This window comes from Panthera onca, chromosome B3 (assembly GCF_046562875.1).
Source record: "Panthera onca isolate mPanOnc1 chromosome B3, mPanOnc1 haplotype 2, whole genome shotgun sequence".
Lineage (NCBI taxonomy): Eukaryota > Metazoa > Chordata > Mammalia > Carnivora > Felidae > Panthera > Panthera onca.
Window position 1 is genome coordinate 120,914,648 of NC_138344.1, and position 24,247 is coordinate 120,938,894.

Consider the following 24,247-nt stretch of genomic DNA (forward strand, 5'->3'; position numbering starts at 1 on the left):
TATACACAGGTCAGTACCCATACATACATGCTAGCACCCATTTCCTCACTCTACCCACTGAAAATGACGAGAAGCAGTAAGAACTTAACGGTGATGAGCATGCCAGCACCCACATCTAGGTTTTCACTCTCCTGGGAAAAGTGCTTGATGCCTGTGATATGAGCAAACAAATAAAAATGAAAGGCGGAGAGCATGTCAAACGGGCACCGGGGCCAGCCTGAATGAGCTCCCATAGCCAAAGTTGGAATGTAAACAGCAAAATAATGATAGTATTGTACTGTAACCCGAATAATAAAATAAGCATCCATGATCCCTATTAATATAAACAACCAAATAAATAAATGAGGGAAAGGGACCACTCTTTCTTACAAAATTCCAATTAACAAAGGTAGAAGGATGGCAGGAACAGAAAATCACCCTTAGAACACGACAATAGTACTTGTTGAGGCAAGATCTCAATAAAATCCATGGGTGCTGGGGTGCCCGGGTGGCTCAGTTGGTTAAGCATCCAACTCTTGATTTCAGCTCGGGTCATGATCTCACAGTTTCATGGGATGGGAGCCCCATGTCAGGCTCCACACTGTCTGCATGGAGCCTGCTTGGGATTCTCTCCCTCCTCTCTTTCTCTCTCTCTCTCTCTCTCTCTCTCTGCCCCTCCCCACCTCAAAATAAATAAGTAAGCATTTTTTCAAATGTTTAAAATTTTTTTTTATTTTATGATATTAAAATTATTGAGCAAAAATTTTAAGCAGAAATAAGAAATAAGATATTTGCATAAAATATCTTCTCCAAAATATGTATTAATTACAAAGGGGAAAAGAACTTTACAGTAGATAAACCCAGCAGATACCACCCTGACCAAGAGATCGATGTGATACATATTGATATCATGTGTCCCTGATACACACTGAGAAGGGCACATCAACTTTGGCACCCTTCCCAGTAATCATGAGAAAACATCAGACAAGCGCAAATTGAGGGACATTACACAAAATATCTGACCAGTACTTTCTATAAGGGGTCAAGGTCATGAGAGACAAAGACTAAAGAAATGTCATATTTTGGGAGAGACGTGATAACACAGTGTGGGATCCTGGAACAAAGAATGGACATTAGTGAAAAAACTGATAAAATATAAAAATGGTCTGTAATGTAGTCAATAGCATTGTAGCACTGTTAATTCCTCAGTTTTGGTAATGTTTCTGTGCAAGATGTTAACACAAGGGAAAGCTGGATGAAGAGTATACGGGAACTCTACTATTTTTGTAACTCTGCTATAATCCAAAATATTTCAAAATTAGAACTTGAATTAAAACAGGATATAATAATAATAAACTTTCAAAATAACACATGAAAAGAAGTTGAAGGTATTACATTTCATGATTTCTAAAAAGATACAAAATTTTTAAATTGTGGTTCCTGAACATTTTTATTTCTCCAGAATGAACTCTTCCCCAAATAAGTAAATAATTGCTGCCCATCATTATAAAGAGAAGCCCTGATTAAATCATGCTCCTGTTCAAAAATCTTCAGTGGCTTTCTATTGACTTTTCACTGCATTTGAATCTATTTATGAAATAGCTCGTGTTCCTTTTGCTCCTCTTTTTCCCATTACTCTTTGCACCCTATACTCCTCCAAACCCACCTTGGGCTCTGTTTCCTTCCTTTATTCTGCCTTCCTAGAAATGCCTTTTGCCAGGACTCTACTTGTCCAGAGCCCACAAATGCTCCGCAGCATGAAGAAACCTCACTTTCCCTTGAACTCCCAGCAAATCTCCCTCATGATCCTTATCAATTTCCAGTACTGCCTGGTGCCTCTGGCTGGTGGCTAGAGTGCTTTCCCCCAAATTTTCTAATTTGCCCTTGGGGCCTGAGACCACATGGTGCTGTTTAGGCAGAGTACCTAGAGTTTAGACCAGGATCTACATACTCTCCAGTCCCCATTTTTCTCCTTTAAGGACATTTTCTATCCTCTTCGCCAGCATGGCGTAGACCAGATGCCCAAAGAGTCTCCAGGACTCATGCTTACCAAATCATCGTGGGAGTTGACCAGTCCCCCTGGTCTATTTGGTGTTTCTTTCAAGGAACTACATGAGATGGGACCCCTAGACTGGTGTGGCCATGCTGATTTGGGGTGACTCCAATTCTTTATGTGAACAGGAGCTCTGCCAAAAATATTTGCCCACAACCCTCATACCCTAGGAGTAGCTGTGTCAATTTCTATCTTGTATCATACATGCCTTGAAGGGTCCAAGCCATAATCATGTCTGCATTCCCTCCCCACAGTGGTGCCTAGCATAGTGCCTTTTACATAATAGATGCTCTATAAATATTTTTCAGAACAAATGCCTGAAGGAATGAGTAACATGTCAGATGTACATGTTTCTTTTGGTCCAAGCCTCTAACTATGTTCTCCCTACACAAATTCCCAGATGTTCCTCATTCTTCTGAGTGGCAAAGAGGGATTTCCGTGTCCCCAAGCCCTCCAGTCACTGACCTGACCGTTGATGTGCTGGAAGCTTATCAAGAAGGAACAAACACGCCTCCAGATTCTCTTGATAGTAAACTGCAAGTGAACTTCAACTCCAAGACATGTGAAAACAGCCAAGCACGGGAATGATGGTTGAGTGGTTTCAAGTTAGGCAGCCCAGTAGTTTGGATTGAACAGTACTTCGGCTGCAACAAATTGTAGTGATAGAGCATATGTTTGTCGTGCTTTGCTTTTGATCTTCTGCTCCAACGTTGAGGATACTCTCCCAAGGGGGAAAGAAAAAAGGAATGAGAACAGGGTAGAAGAAAACTGACTTCACCCATCACTGAAATATTTCGTACCTGAAGCACAACCACCTTGAGAGAAGAACATGGTGGTGCGTCTTCACAGTCACCTGACTAAGGGGCTTGGGTTTGCTCCCGACTCAGAGGGAAACACCACCACCAAGAGGCCCCCCCACAACACCTGCCCACTCACAGCCGAGCCCGGGCTCGGCCCCAGTGGACATATGAGGAAAGAGGACTGCCAGAGCCACCAAGAGGGCGGGAGGCTGGCTGTTGCCAGGTCCACCCGTGTGGATCACAATGGCTGCATGAGGTCATGGAATGTTGAAGAGGTGACATTAAAGTGGCTCTTAAGTCACAAAGTCGCAGGAGGGTGGGCATCCTTTTGACAGGGCTCCCGGGAATAGAGCCATACCACTCTCCCTGATGATCTCAGCAAGTAGCTGCTTCTCCCAGACAGAGTTGGGGTCAAATCCACGCATGTCCTCTTCCCACCAAAGCCCACTCTCTCCAGGCTTGCTGGGGAGGAAGAATAACTACAGCCCCCCTGGGATTTGTCTGTGTGAGGGCAGGGTGCACGAAGTTTGAGGCAGAAGTGAATGGACGGGTGTGCTTCTTAGGGAAGCGGCAGAAAGGTGACAAGAAGTGGACAGTGGCCCCCGAGAGGGCCCTGGCGCCATGGACAATGATGAACCTCTTGAGCCTGAGACAAAAGGTGAACAGGCATCCCATCTCTCACCACTCAGGCCCTTCTGGGCTGTCTCTATAACACCCAGTGATCACAGGGACCCTGAAGCCCCCTTCCCTCCTCACCCGGGATCCTCTAGAATTGGGATGATGTGTTACGTCAACTTGGCCTCCGGGCCTCCCAAACAGGGAATGAGACAGTTGGAGGCAATGCTATGCTGGAATTGGCTCGTACTAGCTCTGGCCAACTTTAATTTCCGCTTTGTGAGCTGTCTGATGTCATGTTGGTAGTTTGAAATCAGCCATACTGGGAATATTGACCCCACCTGAATTGGCTAACTTTACAAATCAAGGATTTTTTTTTTTTTTTTCCCAGAGAGCCCGTTGAACACATAATAGCATTCTACTGGTTGGATGGAATTCTAAAATTGTGTGTCTAATGAGATTATTGAGACTCAGAAAGTCATAACTTTTTGATGGCTGCATTTGATGGCTAAGCTGCTGTATATCTTCTAACTGCTGGGCTACTATTACTTCCACCCCTTATCACACAGACCTTGTCTTACAGTCTCGGAAATAATTCCTGGAGCTTGGTGTACGGAGAAGGACTAAGAAAACATCTGCATGAACTTATTAGGAAGCCCACCATCTGAGAACTTGGGTGGTTAAAGCTGGGGACCCCTGCCACAAATGCTCAGTCCACCCAAAGAGTAGATTGGCTACGTTTTGATGGGTTACCTGCTGGTACAGCATGGCTCCCCCAAACACTGCATCCTGTGGATGTGGGAGGAGTAGCTCTAGACTCCTATGTGTGGCTTTCAGGAACTCATCCTAGTCCCAGATCAGTGGTCCAGCAGCAGAAAACTCAGGTCCAGCAAAGTATCGGGACTGCTATAAGGGAAGCTTAGGACATGTGTATTTAATCATAGCAACTAGTTTCAACCCCAGCAAGATTTTGCAAGCTCTTCCTTCTTTTTTGTTTTAATGTTTATTTATTTTTGAGAGAGAGTGCAAGCAAGGGAGGGGCAGAGAGAGGGCAACAGAGGATCCCAAGCAGGCTCTGCGCTGACAGTAGTGAACCAGATGCGGGACTCAAACTCATGAACTGTGAGATTATGACTTGAGCCAAAGTCAGACGCTTAACCGACTGAGCCACCCAGGCACCGCCCCCCCCCCCCCCCCCCCGAGCTCTTCCTTCTTCATGATCCTAAAATAAATGTTGGATTGGAAGGAAGAGAAGCCAGGTCAAATTCTTAGGGATCAAGTTATCCTTCTTTCTCCTTGGGATTGCTTGTGTTCCCTTGCATTTTACAGATGTCCCAAGTCACCCGCTCTGCCCTGCCCCTCGCCTTCTGCAACATCGTTTGTGCCTGCCAATGAGGCAGCCTAGGCATCGGCACACACCCTCTCCCTGAAAGAGTAAAGCAGATCCTGAACCCCACCCAAGCCGACAAGAAGGAAAATAGTGGCAAAGAGCCAATCTCTGAGACGAGCCCAAAGCAGGGAATGAGCAGGGAGTCTGCAGAGGACATGAGGGGGTGTTTAGCACAAGACTCTACAGACGATCAGGCAGTGGCCCTGTGTCCGAGAGGGAGGGCTTGTAGAATGGAGTCCCTGACGGGACTGAATGCACACTGCAGGTCCTTGGCTGGTGGGGGGAGGTCCTCCAGGACCTAGCTGGCAAAGGAAGGGGGTGGGGGTGGGAGGAGAAGCCACAGGCAGACTTCACCTGAGAGGCCCTCAGGTTTCATTTCCAGAATCAAGGAGATGAGTTGTTCTTCTAGATGAACCTGAAACCGAGCCGGCAGCACAGAACAGTGACGAGACCTTCTACTGTGAGGCTGAGGCCTCTGTGGCTGGAGAAAAAGAGAAGCCAGGCGGGGAGAGCTCAGAAACAGACCTGGAGATCGAAGGTGACCGTGGGCGCTTAGTGGACAGGGTGGGGGTGCGCCTCCTTCCTCAGAAGCTGGAGACCTCAGCTGCCCCGGGTCGGCCGTGGTTCTGCCCAGTGGGCCACCCCACAGAAGGAACATGGCAGCAACCTCTGGGGCAGTCTTATGCCATGTCCTCTTCGAGGCTGGCCTGGTGGCAGCAGCTGCCCCGTGCTCATGGCCTACCTGCTGAGCAGAGTGGTCGCATCAGCTTGTTGAAAGTGGAACCAGTACTTACACAGGGATTTCCGGTTTTCTAAATGTTTCCACGTGTGGCATCTTATGTCCTCTTTGCAATAATCCCAGGAGGTTGTCATCATTACCCTCCTTTTAAAGAGGAGGAGACTAAGGCTTAAGGAGATTGTATGAGTTGCCCAAGGCCACAGAGAGCTGCCAATGTTTGCTGATCCCCTGTTCACGCTGCTCTGCTGATCTGCCTTCGTGCTCGGTGTTGTGGGGGCCGCTGGACCGTCTGTGGCCCCTCTTGCAACCCGGTGACTTTTCTCTTTACTCACATTAGAGTTCTTGGTTCCCCTACTTGAGAGTTTGCTCTGGGCGAAGCCAAGTGTGCCCTGTGGGGGTGGGGAGGAAGAGGGCCGGCTGAGCTGCAGCAAAGACTGTGTTATTGCAAACAATGCCTCCACCCTCTTCGCCCTCTCCATTTCCCCAGGGAGGGAAGTGCCAAGAACACCTGTGAAGCAAGATGAGCACATGGCTCGCCCCACCTGAAAGGCCAGCCCGGAACTTCCAGGCTGAGGCTAGCCCATTGCCTTCGTCTCCTGTGTTCTGGCGGCTGGGTCAGTCCGTTCATATACCTCCCTACAGTGGCCAGCGTACAACTTCCCCTCCCCATATGCCTCCTCCCTGCCCCCGCCCTCATCTCGTTGCTTTTTCTGACTTCTTTTCCACGTCCAGGCTGCCGCTAGTGTGCTGATGTTGGTTTCAACCCGGACCTTTACCTGGTTGGGGGGGTGGCAGATAGAAACTGGATGTTTTGTCCCAGACTCCTGCTTCTGTCGCGTCTTCCCTCCACCCCCCCCCCAGCTCCCCACAAGAGATAACACGGTTGCCAGCTGCCTCTAAAATATAACCATAGCGACTACAGCTAGAAAGGGTCAGCAGAGTGAAACAGAGCAGAATTAGTGTCGAGGACAAAGGTGGGGGTTACCTACCGCCTGCCTTGGCAAAGAAGAATCTCTACCAGCAGCTAGGCTGTGCTGGGGCAGAAACTCAGGGCCCAGCTGCTCCAGCAGCTGGTGCCCCCTGGTGCTGAGGAGCTGGGAATGGGGCCGGAGGGCTTCTCTGAGCTGGCCTGAGACGTGAGCCCCCGGTGGAACAGCAAGCTGGCAGTGAGGCTACAGAAGAGGGAGAGAAGGCAGAAGTTGGGCACCTGCCACGTGCAGTTTTGCTTATGCGACAGCGGTCCTCACTTAGAGGCGATTTTGCACCCCAGGTGACATTTGGCAACCCCGGGGGGGTGGGGGGAGGGGATGCTACTGGCATCTCACTGGCAGAGGCCAGGAATCCTGCTAAATATCCTTCACCACTCAAGACAGCGCCTTGCAACAGAGAATGACCCAACTCAAAATGTCAGCAGCGCCGAGCTTGAGACAGCCTACCCTACAACCATCCCAAAGAGAAGGCCAGTTAGAAGCTGTGCCTGCAGAGTGAGCCTCCTCGTAAAGTTGTCTGTTCACCAACAAAGCTCACGTTGTCTGCCTCGTAAAATGTCCGAGGTGGGTTGGCTAAAGGCCCTGGCATCCAAAGGGATCACAGATGCACGCTTAGACCCCAGCTAGCCATGGGAGGCCCAGCTGTTGAAGGGACCCACTTAATGAGGACACAGCTGTGAGGGCATATGGAATCCAGGGAGGCCCATTGACCACGAGCCAGACCCATCTAAAGTCCAAGGAACAAAGGCCCCAAGAGCTTGGAACGGCGAGATAAAGTCCCCAATTCTGGTAGCTGGTGTTAGCACTGATGAGCTGTGTGTGATTTGCGGCTAGATTTGTCATTGGTAAAGTAGACACAATAGTCCTTTTTGTCAGGAAAAATGACATACAAGTCTTTGAAAGAGGAGTATCAATTCAAATACAACTTTGTTTCCACGTGATTTGGGGAGGTCTTTCCATCTTGCAGTGATTTGCCACCTTGAGAAGCCCACTCAGTCCCACTTGGGGTTTTGAAAGTTGGAATCTCTAAATCTTTAGTAAAGCTTTATTCGTGGCTCTCAGTTCAATAGTGGTAGTGAAACTGAAACAAATAGGGTTCCTTCAGCTGTCACAAATCAGCTTTTGGTTTGGCCTTTCAGAGCCATCCCAAGGTGGACAAGAGAGCTGGCCTTTATGCATCCTTGATAATCAGTCCTGGATGTGGGCAACACAGGAAGGTGTGGGCATGCTGCTCCCTCTCCTGGGAAGGCTTGGGGCCTAAAACTTGGGGCCTTATCTCTTAGAGGGAGATTTGGGGCTTTCTGGAGTTTGGGTCTCCCTCTCCCGCCTCTGGCCATCTTCCGATTAGAGCTGCCCTCCACCACACACACCCACAGGGACATCCTCAGGCAGAGGGGACACCGGGCAGAAGCACACTCGGCCCAGGGTTAGAGGAGAAATGAGGCAAAGGTGGAAGAAAAACCCCACTTCCTCCATTTTTTTGTGTAGATACGGAGAAACTTTTCACCACCGGACAAAGGGAGCTGTACCTGGAGGCCTGCAAACTGGTGGGTGTAGTGCCCGTCTCCTACTTTATCCGGAACATGGAGGAGTCCTACATGAACCTCAACCACCATGGGCTGGGACCCAGTGGTACCAAGGCTATTGCCATAGCCCTGGTGGTGAGCATGCTAATGGGGGCCCTTGATGATGGGTAGAGGTGGGGGTTGACAGAGTAGTGGGCTCAAGACTCAGAGAGACCCCCCATGGGATCCTAAATTGCAAGCTTTATGCCCGCCCTGCCCTAGGCTCTGCTTGACTGCCAGTCGATTTACGTAATAGGCATGGATGCTCCTGGGAAGGGGGCTGCTAGGGACCTTGGCTTTGGAAGTCTATGCTCTTTCTGATTCAGGAAGCAAAGGCAGCAGCCACAGGTAAGTGGCTCGGCTTGTCACTAATGCTGGTGCATAATACAAAATGCCAGCCTGGATCTCAATTCCAAAGCTCACCTTTGCTATAAAGGTGTTCACTACTGAGCTGTTCTATTCAAAGTTTGCCTTTTGCAATGTTGCAATTCTTTTTTTTTTTTTTTAAATAGTGCAGCCACTTTCTTTTTTTGTTTGTTTAATGTTTATTTATTTTTGAGACAGAGAGAGACAGAGCATGAACAGGGGAGGGTCAGAGAGAGAGGGAGACACAGAATCGGAAGCAGGCTCCAGGCTCTGAGCTGTCAGCACAGAGCCCGACGTGGGGCTCGAACTCACGGACCGTGAGATCATGACCTGAGCCGAAGTCGGACGCCTAACCGACTGAGCCACCCAGGCGCCCCATTTTGCAATGTTGCAATTCTTAAAAGATCACACTGTAGAATAACTCATGTTTTCCCATAGGAATAATGTCCTCTCTCTCTCTCTCTCTCTTTCTCTCTCTCTCTCTCTCTCAGCCTGGCATGAGCAACCAAGGACTTGACCTTGAATTCATCATAGCCTTATATAATTATAATTGCTTGTATACAAACCAGCTTCCATCCCAGAAAAACAGATCATGTAACAACTGTATGTCAGCACAACACTGCCTGTTCATTTAGGACGGTAAAGAGAAAGTTTGATTTAAAAAAAAAAAAAAAAAAAAGCATTCATTTTGGGAAATATCATAGCATTTGCATTTGGCACATGCCCATTAAGAGGCCACGTGAAATGTGAGATTGTGCTGCTTTCTGGAGGAGGGAGGAAAGAAGGGAAGAGCACAGAAAGAACAAAGGCATCTTGAAATTTATTGAGTGTTGAAAGACTGATTAATGAGGTGTTAGGAATGCACCATTACGGCATGAGTTTCAGGAAAAAACCGGATCATGCAATTCTCTCGGGACTTGGGCTGCTTGTCTCTTAGTAACAACAGTTTCTGTTTGGGGGGAGTTTCTTTTTCCCTGATTCTCTGTGTCACTAATTTGACAATTAATCACTGTGACATGCTGGGGGACTGAACTGTTATTTATCTTTTTGTACTGTTTAACTTTGCACATGTTGTGTTTCCCTGGCTCGGCTTAAAAGCACGCTGATGGTAGTGCTCATATCTCATGCTTCCCGTCCATCTCTCACCTGCCTGCCTCGACGCCCTTGTGCTTGGCGGGGTGCAGGGACGTCCTCTGCTCATCCTTGTTTCTCCAGAAACTGGCACAAAGAGTAACCAGCGGCCACTGGCCTGTGTGACGTGAGTGTGGACAGGCCTGGTGCGGGCTCTGCCCACTGCCCCACACACTGCGCTGGTCCCCAGGGTGACTATGCAGCTGGTCGTCCAGCCCCCGATGCTGGGCACTGACTGACACCTGGCCCCCTGAGCCTTGACCCTTGCCTCTGCACACAATGTAATTTTGCACACCTCGGAGAGCTGAGGCCAGAAGGCACTTGGTGAAGGCCCTGGGTGGACTGTTAGGCACTGCGTTATCCGAGCCGTCACATTTGCCCTTTGCGGGGGTGGCTAGGACTCCTTCCCGGTGGCTGCCTCTCCCGCCGCTTGGTGCACTTTGAGAATACCCAAATCCAAAGATGTGTCTATTCTTCATACCTTTCTGCACCGGAACTGAGGTGGGGAAGGGAAGAATAACAGTCCTGACTAGAGCTGACCCCGGGCCCTCATGCTGCACGTCGCTTCCTCTCACCTTGCTGCATGTGGGAGTGCTGACTAGCTTGGATATGGATACTTAAGACTGAAATCCAGATCCTTCCGAACAGCCTTGGGACAACGTCCTGACTGAAAGAAAGTACCAGATAAGCCAGAGCCTAAACCAGAAGAAAGACCTGTGAAAGAAACAGGCACAGTAAATGCCTTATGTTTAAATACCTTTATTAAAGGCGTCAACTTCTCCTTAATGTCAGAGTAGGTCACAGCTTCTCTCCTCCCTGAGAAAGAGCTACAGTCTGTTTAGCTCATCCCTGTGCCCCACACTTTTTGGGGATTTCATTGTTTTTTTTACTTAAAAAAATTTTTTTTAATCTTTATTATCTTTGAGAGAGAGACAGAGTACGAGCGGGGGAGGGGCAGAGAGAGAGGGAGACACAGAATCGGAAGCAGCCTCCAGGCTCCACACTGTCAGCCCAGAGCCCGATGTGGGGCTCAAACTCACGAACCCTGAGATCATGACCTGAGCCGAAGTTGGAGGCTTGACTAACTGACTGAGCCACCCGGGCGCCCCAGGATTTCATCGTTTTAATGTCCCCTTTCGAAATTCCCCTGCAGAGCCCCCTTTGGTGGAGGTGCCCAGAATAAGCATATCGTGCTAGCAAAACTCAGCGGGATGGATCATCCCTGTGCTTTCTCCAGAATTGCTAGCCTGGCTCTCCATACCCTCTGAAAAGGCTGGGACGGTCAAGAGAGAGGACGGGATCTGGGAAAGGGCAGGGAACTGACTAGGTCGCCGACTACCTCTGTCTTTCTCCCCCTCCTCTTGTGGCGGCTGAAGTCCAACACGAGTGTTGTCACCCTGGAGCTGGCAGACAACTGTATCATGGAGGAGGGCACCTTGAGCCTGGTGCAGATGCTGCAAGAGAACTACTACCTGCAAGACTTGGTACCGTGCTCTGCTCTGCCGATCCCTACCACCTGGGCTCTCGGAACACACCTGACACGGGCCAGGGGCCCCTGCCCAAGCCCTGGCCAGCCTCCGGCTTTCTGCAGCCTGGAGGCCCTCTCCTCCAGATGTGACTCCTCAGAGGAGGGCCACACATCCGAGGCTGGCCGCGGGGAGGGTTGCGAGGGGAGCTGTGTTCCCTGTGGTCCCAGGAACCCTAAGAAACCAATTCTGTCTGCACCTTATAAGCCCTTATTTCTGCAGAGTCACTCTAAAGTGAACTTAAAATAAAGACACGAAATACTCTCATCAAACACAATGTGCCTGGAGATAGATGATGGTGATAGTTGCACAGCCAGGTGAATACACTTGAGACCACGGAGCTATACCCTTAAAAACAGCTAAGATGGTAAATGTTGTGTTATGTCTATTTTTACCACACACACACACACAAAAAAAAAAGGGGGGGGGGGAAAGAGAGGGGAGAAACAATTAAGATAATAATGGCTGGTTTATATGAACGTCCCTCCCACTCGCCTGAAAGGAATGTGTCCATTTGTATCCCTGGGTGTCCCCAGCAGATTCATTCATGCTTCACCAATCAATGAATGGAATTTATAACGATGAATTACTCGAAGCTAATTTTTCAATTGCTTTACGCCGAACTGTCTAAACAAAGCTCTCTTGGATTTCAAAAAATAAATGTACAGTGTGCTTATCTAAAGTGCTAGAGCTAAACTGGAGAGGTGGGGAATCACCAAAGCCAACTTCAGAAAAACTGAGACCAGTGGGAGGGGCCCCCTAGCCAGGCATTAGGAGGGCTGAGTTCCCATGGTCCTCTGCTCCTTTGCTCTTCCCAATCCATCCTGCCCCTCCTCTTCTGCCCCTCTCCCCACCCAGCCCTACTCCCTGGTGCAGGCCTCAAGTAAGGCTCACGCTGGCACCATTCGTTAGTAAGGGCCCTTGGGTGGGATTTTTACACACATGAATGTGTTCTTGCCTTTTAGAATATTTCCAACAATGATCTTGGCTTGAAGGGGGCCAGCACCATCTCAGAATTTCTTCAGAGAAATACCTCTTCGCTCTTGAACCTCCAGCTTTCAGGTGAGCCCACGGAAGAGGTGGGAGAGGACAAAGGGATAAAAAGAAGAGAAGGGGAAGGGCAGGGAGAATCCAGGGTCTAAGTGAGCCAGACCAGACCCCTCCGAGTTCTGAGATCAGAAAACTGTCCACACCCGCTAAACCCTCCCAGTCATCCTTTCCCCCTCCCCATGGCCACACTGGCTTGCTGGCTTTCCCAAACAAGAAACTTCTGATTCACTCAGCAGCACACCTGCCTCTGCTTGAAAGTCTCTACCCCAGATAACTGCATGGCTTACTCTGTTGCTTTATCCGTGCTCCTGCTCAAATGTCATCTCCTGAGGGGGGCTTCCCTCCCCTCCCCTCCATCACCATCACTATCCTGTTTCCATTACTTGTTTTTTCTTAACAGCATTTATTGCCCCCTGGCCCCTTATTGTATACTCACTTTTTAATTAGTCTGTTATCTGTCTCTCTCACAGAAAAAAAAAAATTCATTTGAGAACCCAGGTTTGTGGTTTGAGTTTATACTGTCTTCAGGGTCCTGGAACCCCTAAGACATTAAACTAAGTGGTCCTATACTGGTAATACCCTGGGGCATGCAACAGACACAAACAGAAAACCTCATTGGAGGAATGACCCTTGACCCAGGCTGCAGGCTGCTTGGGATTCCCACAGATAAAGCTCCAATGAAGATGGGCTCAGAGTCCAAAATTGCAAAACAAGGAAACAAAACACCATGAGAGCAGTCAGATTCTAACAAGCGGCAGCATCAGACCGTCAAGGACTACAGAAAATAGAATTATCAGAAATAAACTGTACATTTGGTGACCATATAATTTATCTTCCAACTGCATAAAAGCACTATTAATTAACTAAAACTGCAAGCAAACAGATATCTTGACCCCAACGATAAACTATGTTTAATATGATTAAGAACATAAAAATAAAAACACACAAGAACAAAACACTATTTTTTAAAAGACCTCCCCAAAATAGAATTTCTGGAAATGGAAAGTATATAATCATTCAAACTAGAGCCTCAATGGATACATTTAACAGCAAATTAGAATCAGGTGAATAAAATTAATGACCTTGAAAATCCTTTGCAGTACAGAAAGATAAAGATAGGGGGTGCCTGGGTGGCTCAGTCGGTTAAGTGACTTCGGCTCAGGTCATGATCTCTCAGCTTGTGAGTTCAAGCCCCGTGTCGGGCTCTGCGCTGACAGCTCAGAGCCTGGAGCCTGGTTCGGATTCTGTGTCTCCCTCTCTCTCTGCCCCTAACCCACTTGCATTCTGTCTCTTGGCTCTCTCAAAAATAAATAAACGTTAAAAAAAAATTTTTTTTAAGATACAGAGGACATAAAAGATAAAAAAATATATAAAAGGATGAGGGACTCCTGGCTGGCTCAGATGGTGGACCATGTGACTCTTGATCTTGGGGTGGTGACTTTGAGCCCCACATTGGATGCAGAGATTACTTAAAAATAAAATCTTTTAAAAATTAAAAGATTTTATTTTTAAGTAATCTCTGCATCTATCTATATATATAGATATATATAGATATCTCTCTCTCTCTATATATATATAGAGAGAGAGAGAGAGAGAGACCCAACAGAGCTCATTGGAGTTCCAGAAGAAGAGAATGGATGAGCAGTGATATCTAAGCAAACAATAGCTGACATGTCCTGAATTGCTGAATTCTCAGATGCAGGAATCCTAGTGAGTCCTTCATAAGGTAAATAAAAAGAAATCCACCCCTGAATATATCATAGAAAAAACATCTAAAATAAAAAGATCTTAAAAGTATCCAGAGAGAAAATGCAAAAATAGAGTTTGTGTAATTTTTAATATAAATGTTATGACACATCAGGTTCTCTTCTCCAATTTCCTCTTTTTCACTCTAAATATATCTTCTATTTCTATGACATAGAAAATAGATTTATCTCATTCTCTGGAACAGCTGGATAGTATTCCATGGGATGGATATAGCATAGTTTATCTAACCTCTCTCCATTTGTGTGTGTATGGAAGGGGCACATTTCCAGTTTTTCAATCTTTCAAATACTTTTTAAAGAACTTTCTTGTACATGCAACTTTTGGACATATGTTCTAGTATTTCTAGATAGACACCCAAGAGCAAAATTATGGAATATAAAAAGATACACCTATTTTTCTGAAGTTGAGAAAGAATTTCCAAATCTCCCCTCAAGAAGACCGTGCCAGGGGCACCTAGCTGCCTCAGTCAGGAGAGTGTGTGACTCTTGATCTCAGGGTTGTGAGTTTGAGCCCCACGTTGGGTGTAGAGATAACTTTTAAAAACGGCCTAGGGGCGCCTGGGTGGCTCAGTCAGTTACACATCTGACTCTTGATTTCGGCTCAGGTCATGATCTCGTGTTTCGTGGGATGGAGCCCTGCATGAGGCTCTGTGCTGATAGCAAGGAGACTGCTTGGGAGACTCTCTCCCTTTCTCTATCTCTCCCTGCCCCTCCCCCGCTCAACCTTTTTCTCAAAATAAATAAACATTTGAAAAAAAAAAAAAAAAGAAGATGGTACCAGGTTACAGTTCTACAATGAACTGTTTTCTGTTTCCCTGTACTACGTCCATTTTGGCTATCAGCAAGTTATCTGTGAATCAGAATGATTAAATGTGTGGATGTTGAGGTCAGCGCTTGGGTCCAAATTTCAAGCACTGGGTTTACCTCTGTTTCTTCAAGTCTTTTTTTATCTTCCTCAATAAAATCCTATGCTTTTATTCCATTAGAAATCCTGCACATTTCATATCAGGTCCAGGTGTTTTATCATTTTATTCCTGTGTGAACAGAATGTTTTTTCTATCATATATTCTAAGTGGTTATTACTGATATGTCTGGCAGCTGTTAATTTCTGTACATTGATCCTATGTCCAGTGACTTTATTGAATTATCTTATTAGTTCTAACATTCTGTCAGTTAATTTTCTTGGATTATTTAGGCAGGTGATCATGTCTGTAAATTATGGGAGTTTTGTCTCTTCTTTCCAATATCTGCAGCTCCTAATGATTTTTCTAGTCGCATTGGCTAACACCTCTAATATAACATTAAATAATACAGAAAGCTCTGTAAAAATACAAATTACCCAGCCCTATCCCAGACTGCTGAATCAGAATCTTGAAAGGGAGGGGTTTGGGAATCTGTATTTTATCAGACTTCCCAAATGACTCTGTTACTGCCAGCTCCGTACTATTTGTAACCACTGATGTAAACACAACAATTTGAATAGCTAATAACCTAATTTTACACATTGACTAGCTTATCGTCTCGTTTTATTACACTGGTACAAATGCAACCAAGAAGCATTTGTGTCTAGGTGGACTCATTCATTCATTCAGGAAACATTTACTGAGCACCTATCATGTGCCAGGCACTATTTAGGTGCTAGAGATACAAAGATTATTAAGGGCTTAAAGAAGAAATTTGGGGATAAGTCTCTATATCACTTATTTCCCAGAAATCGCATATATTTTCCAGAAATCTTATATATATATATTTTTAACGTTTATTTATTTTTGCGACAGAGAGAGACAGAGCATGAATGGGGAAGGGGCAGAGAGAGAGGGAGACACAGAATCTGAAACAGGCTCCAGGCTCTGAGCTGTCAGCACAGAGCCCAACGTGGGGCTCGAACTCACGGACTGCGAGATCATGACCTGAGCCAAAGTCGGCCACTTAACCGACTGAGCCACCCAGGCGCCCCTCCAGAAATCTTTTAAACTATTCAGCAGGGCTGGGGTGAGAGTAAGATGAGGAAGGCACGCACCTCGATCACAGAACTCAAGGGGCTCAAAAAAGTCAGTAACTAAGTAAATAATATCCTGTTGCAATATTTGTCAAAGTCAAAAATAATGCGAAAAATGCCTGTGGTGAACAAAATATCCACACTTTAAATATAAAATAGGATCCAACAGGGACAGGTTATTGGTGAGGTGAGTGAGGCCTAACCATTCAAGTACAGGGCCAGATCCTGCCTTTATGTAAAATTTAAAAATTTTGAGGGGCGCCTGGGTGGCTCAGTCAGTTACGCATCTGACTCTTGATTTCACCTCAGGTCATGATCTCATGGTTAGTGGCTTTGAGCCCCCACGTTGGCGGGCTCTGTGCTGGTAGCTCAGAGCCTGCATGGGATTCTTTCTCTAAGAAGAATTTTAAAAAATTACAATTTTTAAAAATTAAAAAAATACAATTTTGTTCATCATAGATGTCTTGCATTAGTTTTGACTTTTACAAATATTAAGACGTTACTCCCTGTGATTACGGAGCTTAGATTTTGCACACAGAGGGAGTGCCTCACTTGTGCCTCTCTGGTCATGGCCCTGCCGCTGGATTCGTATTTTTAATAATGTTACAGAATTTAGGCGCTAAGCTAGGGGTCGATGCTGCCAGTGGGGGCACAAGGCATGCTGTACTGACTTCTGGAACTCCCTGAGCTATCATGGCAGAGAAAGGAAGGAATGTTAAAGGGGATGGCAAATAGTTGCCCTCTTTTCTCTTGTTTTCTTCTGTGTCCATATATTTGCTTTAAGCACTTGCCACCTTTCCTGTGGCTGATGGTTGCAAAGGGGAGAGACTGGCAGGGCTAGAATGCAGGAGGGTGAGGGAGCCCTAGTCTGGACAGCATTGCAAACACCCACCTTCACTACAGGAAATAACTTTAAGGACGAAGCCGCAGAGCTGTTCTGCCAAGCCTTCTCGGTAAGTAACAAAGGGGCAGGGGCAACCCAGCCCTGTGGGGGATGGCCCTGGGAGATGTGGGGGATCTGGAGGGTGGCTCTTGGTATAGAGAAGTGAGGTCACTTGAATGTTTAGGGAGCTGGTGAGTGGCTGAACTCTGCCGATCCTGACCAAAGCGCAGCAGAGGGAGGGCTGTTTGGATGGGACTAGACCCTCCTAGCAGTCACCGACGGTTAAACAAAAAAATGCACAAGAAGTCATCTTCAGTCTAAAATCTCTAGTCCACCCAATTTTTGGTGTGTGGGAGCCCTCCATCACAACGCCCTGAGATAAGAGAGGTATTTGCGGTCACATAAACAAAAATCACCTCTCTCTGCACCGTTTCTCTCTCCAGGCCAATTACCGAATTAAGACACTGGATCTCAGCCACAACGAATTCTCTGATAAGGGAGGAGAACACCTGGGGCAGATGCTGGGTGAGTCCCCCACGGGGGCAAGGGGCCAGCCTAGGAGAGGGCACTCGGCAGACAGTCACCTGTCAGAGCTGCATCTCCTGGTTTTTATTGTTATTGAACGTTCTGGTTATAAAAAGTGATGTAAACCACACCCCAAATACATTTAAAGTGGAGTGAGCACCTAGATGTGGGAAGTAAAACTTTAAAATGATTAGAAAAACAGGGGTGCCTGGGTGGCTCAGTTGTGGCTCAGGTTATGATCTCACAGTTGATGAGTTTGAGCCCCGCGTCAGGCTCACTGCTGTCGGCATGTCAGTGCAGAGCTCACATCAGATCCTCTGTCCCCCTCTCGTTCTGCCCCTTTGCCACTCATGCTCTCTCTCAAAACAAATAACTAACTAAACAAATAAAACATTTTTTAAAAACTATAAAATGACTAGAAAAACATAACTTGCTGACCTCAAGGAAGCAAAGGATTATTAAATATGCACAGTGGGCATAAACCGTAACAAAAATGATTCATTTACTTGACAACAATAAGTTTAAAACTTATTTATGATAAAAGATTGGGCCATGTTAAAAGATAAGCGACAGAAAATAGATACTTGCAGTATTTGTAGAATATAAAAAAATTTGTCTTCAGAATATTGATAAAAGATCCTACGGATCCATGACAATGATAAATACTCCCAATAAAACAGTGGTCAAGGCCTATGGACAGTGAAAACAGAAAGCCAAATTCCTAAGCTCTTTAGTAATTAGAGGAATGCAAAACAAACAAAAAGATTCCCCTTGTCCGAAGCTGCAGAAATTTCAAGTGAGAGAACATCCAGTGAAGTAAACACAAGGGAGAAATAAGAACTCTCTGAAGCTGCTAGGTAAAGGCACTTCGGAGATTAGTTTGACAGTATTTAGTGAAATTAAAAATGTATTCTTTGATATAGCAATTCACCTGTGCATGTCTCGGAGAAGCTCTCACACGTACGCAGAGAGAGATGTCCGAGGAGGTTCACTGCAGATTTGTTATAAAATTTTTAAAAAGAAAGAAAGAAAGAAAGAAAGAAAGAAAGAAAGAAAGAAAAGAAAGAAAGAAAAGAAAGAACCTAAGTGTTCATTCCTGGGGAAATTAGTAAGGGGTGGGGGGGTCATTATGAGCAAAGGAGATGCTACTTTAGGTGGAGGAGTGAGAAAAAGCCCTACAGGGAAGGTGGCTTTTTGCTGAAACCTGAATATCAAAGAAGAGTCAGCCATGCTAAGTTCCAGAAGCACAGCATTCCAGGCGGAAAGAACGGACTGGGGTGGGGGGGGTGGGGGGGGGGGCAGGGGGTGGAACCCTGTGGCTGCAGCAGAGCAGGGGAAGGGAATGGAAGGAGGAGGTCACCAAGGTGGCCTGCAGCCGCTAAGGTCGGGCTTTGTGGGCCATGAGGTGCATGAAATCTGGATTTTATTCTCCATGTGCTGAGAAGCCATTGAAGGACGTTAATGCAGGGGAGTGACATGGCTTGATTTGCAGTTCCTCTAAGGAACTGTTTTGTGAAGTTTTACGCAGTTTTATGAAGAACACAACTGATGACAACCAGACTCTTAAATACAGAGAACAAAGTGGTGGCTGCCAGGAGCAGCAGGGGGGCGGGGGGGGGGGGCGAGGAAGGAGGGGCAAGGAAGGGGGGGCATGGGTGAAATAGGCAAAGCAGATTAAGAGGTACACACTTCCAGCTCATGGAGATGAAAAGTGTAACATAGAGAATATTGTCAACAGTACTGTAATAGCATTGTTTGGCGACAGATGGTGATACACTTACCATGGTAAATGCTAAGTAATGTATAGAATTGTTGAATCAATACATTGTACACCTGAAACTAACATAACATTGTATGTTAATGACACTTAAAAAAAAAATGGAAGAAGGGAGGCCAGTTAGGAGGCTAATGCCGTAGTCCAGGCAAGACAGGACAATAGCTGGAGCTGAGGGAGGAGGTAGTGATAGAGAGGAGTGAATGGATCCAGACGTACTTTGGAAGTAAAGCCAAACCCACTTGCTGATGTGCAGAACAAAGGAAAGGGAGAAAGATAGATGCCCGGTTATTTTGTTTCAGGAAGTGGTTGGAGGGAAAACTCAGGGAGTAACAGGTATGGAGGGACATGAGTCAGGAGCCAAAATTCCCATTTTGGCCATGTGATGTTTGTGTTGCCTGTTGACATCTACATGGAGACACCTGATTTGTTATATGGGTTTAGAGCTTGGTGAGCAGAGCAGGACTGGAGATACGCATCTGGGAGTTATAGACATTCCAATGCATTTAAAACCACAGGGCGAGATGAGATCCTGGCAAGGAGTGTGGATAGAGTTGAGAAGGCAGCTGTCCCATCGCTGCCTGGGTCACTCTGACACTTTTAGGTGTACCAGAGGCAGGGAGGAGGAACCTGAGCAGGAGTGGTCAGTCAAGGAGGGGGAAGGTGAAGTATCCAGGAGCCAAGTAAGGGATTCTTTCAAGAAGGGGGAAATCTTCGGCGGGGTCAAGTGTTGCTAGTGGTTAAATAAGATGAGGTCAGAAAAGTGACCACAGGACTCGTCAACATGGAGATAATTGGTGACCTTGACAAGTGCCATGAGTGTGGAGACCCGCCCCCAGGGGGTGGAGTTGAAAATGGGACGCAAAAAAGTGAAAGGCAACGTGGGCACCTGCAGAAGCCCCACTGAGAGAGGCTGCGCCAGAAAGATGGGTGGTTTGAGGGAGGAAGGTTCCCAAGGATGGAAGATGCTGATAGGAAGGAAGGAAGATACGCGTCTGGGGAAGGAAGAGGAGATGGTGGCAGGAGCAGAATCCTTGAAAAGGCTGGCGGCCACGGAGACTGGAACCGACAGGCAGGGTGCAGCGCTAATAGAGCGAGGAGAAGGAGCGAGCATGCGGGGGCGGGGAGTCTGTCCTGTCGGGAGGGGGGAGCTCTCCCATCTCTCTGCTGCCGCTCCCTCAGGGATGTGTGAACAGCACCTTCCTGGAGAGAGGGTTCAGGCCGGCAGGTCTGAGGGAAGGAGCAAGTCTGCAAGCATTATGGGGCAATTTGAGTCCATCTGAAAACTGATTTTTAAATATTCTAAAACTAAATTTTAGGGGTGCCCGGCTGGCTCAGTTGGAACCTGCGGTTCTTGATCTCGGGGTTGTAAATTCAATCCCCATGTTGTGTCTAGAGATTACTTAAAAATAAAATCTTAAAAAAAAAAATCTAAATTTTAAAACAACTTTTTTTCTAATGTTTATTTGTTTTGAAAGAGAGAGAGAGAGAGAGAGAGCGCGCGCACGCATGTTTGAGCATGCCCCGGGCAAGCTGGGGAGGAGCAGACAGGGTCTGAAGCAGGCTCCCCGCTGGCAGCACAGAGCCTGATGGGCTCCAGTTCACAAACGGCAAGATCATGACCTGAGCTGAAGTCGGTTCCTGAGTTCAAGCCCCACATTGGGCTCTGTGCTGACAGTCCAGAGCCTGGAGCTTGCTTCGGATTCTGTGTCTCCCTCTCTCTCTTCCCCTCCCCAGTTTGCACACACACACTCTCTCTCTCTCAAAAACAAAAAAAACATTAAGAAGGGAGAGAGAGAATGAGGGAGAGGATGAAGGCAGGAGAAAGTTTGTTCTCAAAATAAGATATGGTGTTCACTTTATGCAAAGTAGCTCCTGGTTGTTGACACAAGAGACCCACAACCAGCACACAGGGCACTGACCATGGAGAAGAAAATAGAGTAAGACATCGTCCTGGGCCTGAGGGTTGAAGGCCATGCCTCCCACCCAGTAAAACGTCAGGAGTGCTTCAGCGTCCTTCCAACAGTGTCCTCAGCATATCCGCCCTCCCCAATAAAAATAAGGATGATGATGTGTTTCCACATGATGTTTTCCCCAACCCTACGCAGCACATAAGGAAAAATATTTTTAAGTTAAAAAGTTCTATGCAAGTTAAAACGTCTGTGCAAGTCAGCTTCTAGACAAGCCTGATGCTGCAGCACTTACAAGTGATAGTGTCCCGAAAGCTTTCTGGAGCCACCTCTGCTCCTGAAGTTCTCCAGGAAAAACACATCACGTGGGGTCATATGCCCTGCCCACCACAGCCTCCCTCCCTAAATGCAACCCCTGTTCTCCATGCTCTCTCTTCCTAGTGTAATGGTTGCACAACATTCTACCAAATGGATGTTTATTCTGTACTTTACCCTTCCCCTGTGAGTCATGAATGTTACTTTTATAAGTGATGCCATGATAAACACCTGATAAATCACTCTTCTTATATCCTGCACTGTCTCCTTAGGAAGAGCCTCAGGGTGATATTGCTGTGTGAAGGGGTACACACAGTCTGATGGCAAAATATCTGTGACCACCTCACATTTGCCAAATTGTGGCAATTTGCTTGCCACCTGCGATACAGGAGTATGATTATGTTACTACATTACTGCCAACACTGGGAATCATCTTACAATTTTGGGTTTAAATGAATAATGGAAAAATTATTGTCCCAGAGTTTTACTTTGAGTGAGTATTGAGTAGTCCTTATTCCCCAATGTCATGGCTATCTGTCAACTCTGAGAGTGGGTTCTCTGGGATTTGGGGCATGCTGGGATGATTCCCTCCCTCCTCTAGCCCTCAATATAGGACTCCAGTCACTGGATCTGAGCTGGAATCACTTCTACACACGGGGAGCTGTGGCCTTGTGCAATGGTCTCCGGGTAAGTCTCTCTCTGGCAGTGGTGTGTTGAAACCAGTGAGGGTGGTCAGTGTTTCGCATCCCACCGTCTTGAACCTCTTCCTCATGACCCCCCCTGATGAGTACACACTGAGCTCTCATCAAGTGCTTTCACGTTGTTAGCATCCCTCCCCAATTCCTGGATGTGCCTTCTTCTTTAGGATAAATCCTACTTCAGCTGGTTCACCTTGCTGGGGTCTTGGTGTCATCTTTGGGGATACTTCAAGAGGGCAGTTTAATTAAGGGGTAAAGAATGACCAGACTCTGACTCCCCCCGCTGGGAGGGATCTGACTGAGCTCTCCCTCCTGGGGGCCACTGAGCACCCAGTCTGGATGGCAGCAGGGGAGAGAAACCAGGGCCTCTTGGCTGGGTGAGTCACATGCAACCTTGAGGCTGGTGCTGTTCTTTTTCCTCCCCGGAGACTAATGTAACCCTGCAGAAACTGGATCTCTCTATGAACGGCTTTGGGAACGAGGGGGCTACGGCCCTGGGAGAGGTCCTCAGGCTCAACAACTCTCTGGTCTACATAGACATCAGCAGCAATGACATCAGCAACGAAGGAGTCATCAAAATCAGCAAAGGACTGGAGTTCAATGAGAGCCTCAAAGTTCTGAAGGTAAAGTCTTTACTTAAGCTGGGGATGGGCCACTTTGTGTGTGTGTCCTTGTGCATGTGTGCACGCCCATGCTTCTCTGTGCGTCCATGTTTCCATGGCACCCACGTGTCCACGCTTGTGTGCCTGCATCCGTGTATATATCTGTGCGTGCACACCCATGCATCTGTGTGTATACATCCACATGCTTATGTGTGTTCATCTGTGTGTGTGCATCCATGTGTGTGTCTATGCATCCTTGTGCCCGTGTGTGTGTATCAGTGCGTGTCCCTATGTCCTTGTGCGTCCACGCATCCGTGTGTGTGTATGTGTGTATCTGTGGGGGGAGGGTGGGGAGAGCAGGGTGATGGAGTTGCATATTGCTGGAGAGAATCATTGGGAAAATTCACCTTATGTTTCACATGTGCGTAGGTTCTTGACTGTCTCTCTCCTGTAAACCTAATGTCACCCTCTGCTGTCACCAGGTGCATGATGTCAACTCCTAACCAGTCTTCCTTCCTCCCATCTGGGTCTCCTCCAGACTCTGCTTCACCCTGAAGCCAGTTTTGAGCAGAAGTCTGACTTCCACCCCACCCCCCATCTAGTCCCCTCCAGTTTAGACTCCCCACCCCGTGGCCTCCTGTGGTGCAAGTCCAGTTCTCTCACCCCGGTGTGCTTCTCCAGCCTCAGTTTACCCCATGCTCTCCCTTGTTGTCCAGCCACGGCCTCGGGGGTTTCTTTCAAGATTCTTCCTTATACTCTCATTTCAGTGACTAGTTGACTGGTCACCTCCACCGGTGTGAGAGCTTCCTGAGAGCGAACACTGTGTTTGGTCCTGCCCATTACTATTCCCCCCGGGGCCTAGCTTAGTGCTGGGCATATAGGAGATGCCTGATGAATGTCAGCTAAGTGAATGAGTGGATCCATCTTTCATTTTAAGTTGATTGGCTTATAGACGCTAATGTATAACATGGCAGCTCCTGGGTCGCTGGAAAACAGAAGAAAGATGAGGACTTCCACTACCGGCTCCCCTTTCTGGGGCTCCTGCCGTGAGCCAGGGGCAGACAGGTGGTTTGCTGCTGGCTCACAGCCCGACCCTCCGACGTGCGCTCCACTAGCTCCCCTGTCAGATGAGAAAGCTGAGGCTCTGTGACTCGCTCGGGTGATGTAGCTCGAGAGGCAAGGAAGTCAGCCTTGCCAGGCTTCCCCGCTGCAGTTCAAATTCCTCAAGATGTGGGGGCGATTCGGGAGGACCACAGGTGTGGGGGTGCTGGTGGAGAAGGACGGGAGTTAGAAATCAGCGATAGGGCGCCTGGGTAGCTCAGTCGGTTAAGCATCTGACTTCGGCTCATGGTGGTTTACAAGTTTGAGCCCCGCGTCAGGCTCTGTGCTGACAGCTCAGAGCCTGGAGCCTGCTTCAGATTCTCTCTCTCTCTCTCTCTCTCTCTGCCTTTCCCCCACTTATGCTCGCTCACTCTCTCTCTCTCTCTCAAAAATAAATAAAAACATTTAAAAATTAAAAAAAAAAAAAAAAGAAATCAGCAACAATGAGCTGCCATCCGAGAGGACAAGCAC

The 24,247-nt window shown here is 47.2% G+C and overlaps 2 protein-coding genes and 1 long non-coding RNA gene across 17 annotated transcripts in view; 1 reads left to right on the plus strand and 2 right to left on the minus strand.

The window, feature by feature from the left end:
• ANGEL1 (angel homolog 1) overlaps positions 1–3,060 on the minus strand; it is a 38,836-nt gene extending 35,776 nt beyond the window's left edge. Inside the window, exons 1-2 of one of the 2 annotated variants that reach the window (XM_081795973.1) lie at positions 2,833–3,060; positions 2,498–2,676 (exon numbers count right to left, since the gene is read on the minus strand). The gene's annotated coding sequence lies outside the window, so the exon portion shown is untranslated. Of the gene's footprint in view, positions 1–2,497 lie in introns of both variants that reach the window. The other variant, XM_060620350.3, reaches the window with a different exon arrangement.
• Positions 1–24,247, minus strand: part of LOC132670126 (uncharacterized) — a 277,363-nt gene that overhangs the window by 78,667 nt on the left and 174,449 nt on the right. The window lies entirely within an intron of this gene.
• Positions 1–24,247, plus strand: part of LRRC74A (leucine rich repeat containing 74A) — a 48,334-nt gene that overhangs the window by 10,717 nt on the left and 13,370 nt on the right. For 3 of the 14 annotated variants that reach the window (XM_060620358.3, XM_060620359.3, XM_078447969.2), the window contains exons 2-9: positions 5,247–5,375; positions 8,054–8,226; positions 11,004–11,111; positions 12,119–12,215; positions 16,872–16,921; positions 17,295–17,376; positions 21,977–22,062; positions 22,502–22,696. In XM_060620358.3, the coding sequence (XP_060476341.2) occupies positions 5,247–5,375; positions 8,054–8,226; positions 11,004–11,111; positions 12,119–12,215; positions 16,872–16,921; positions 17,295–17,376; positions 21,977–22,062; positions 22,502–22,696 (920 nt within the window). The other 11 variants (XM_060620355.3, XM_078447967.2, XM_078447968.2 and 8 more) reach the window with 10 other exon arrangements.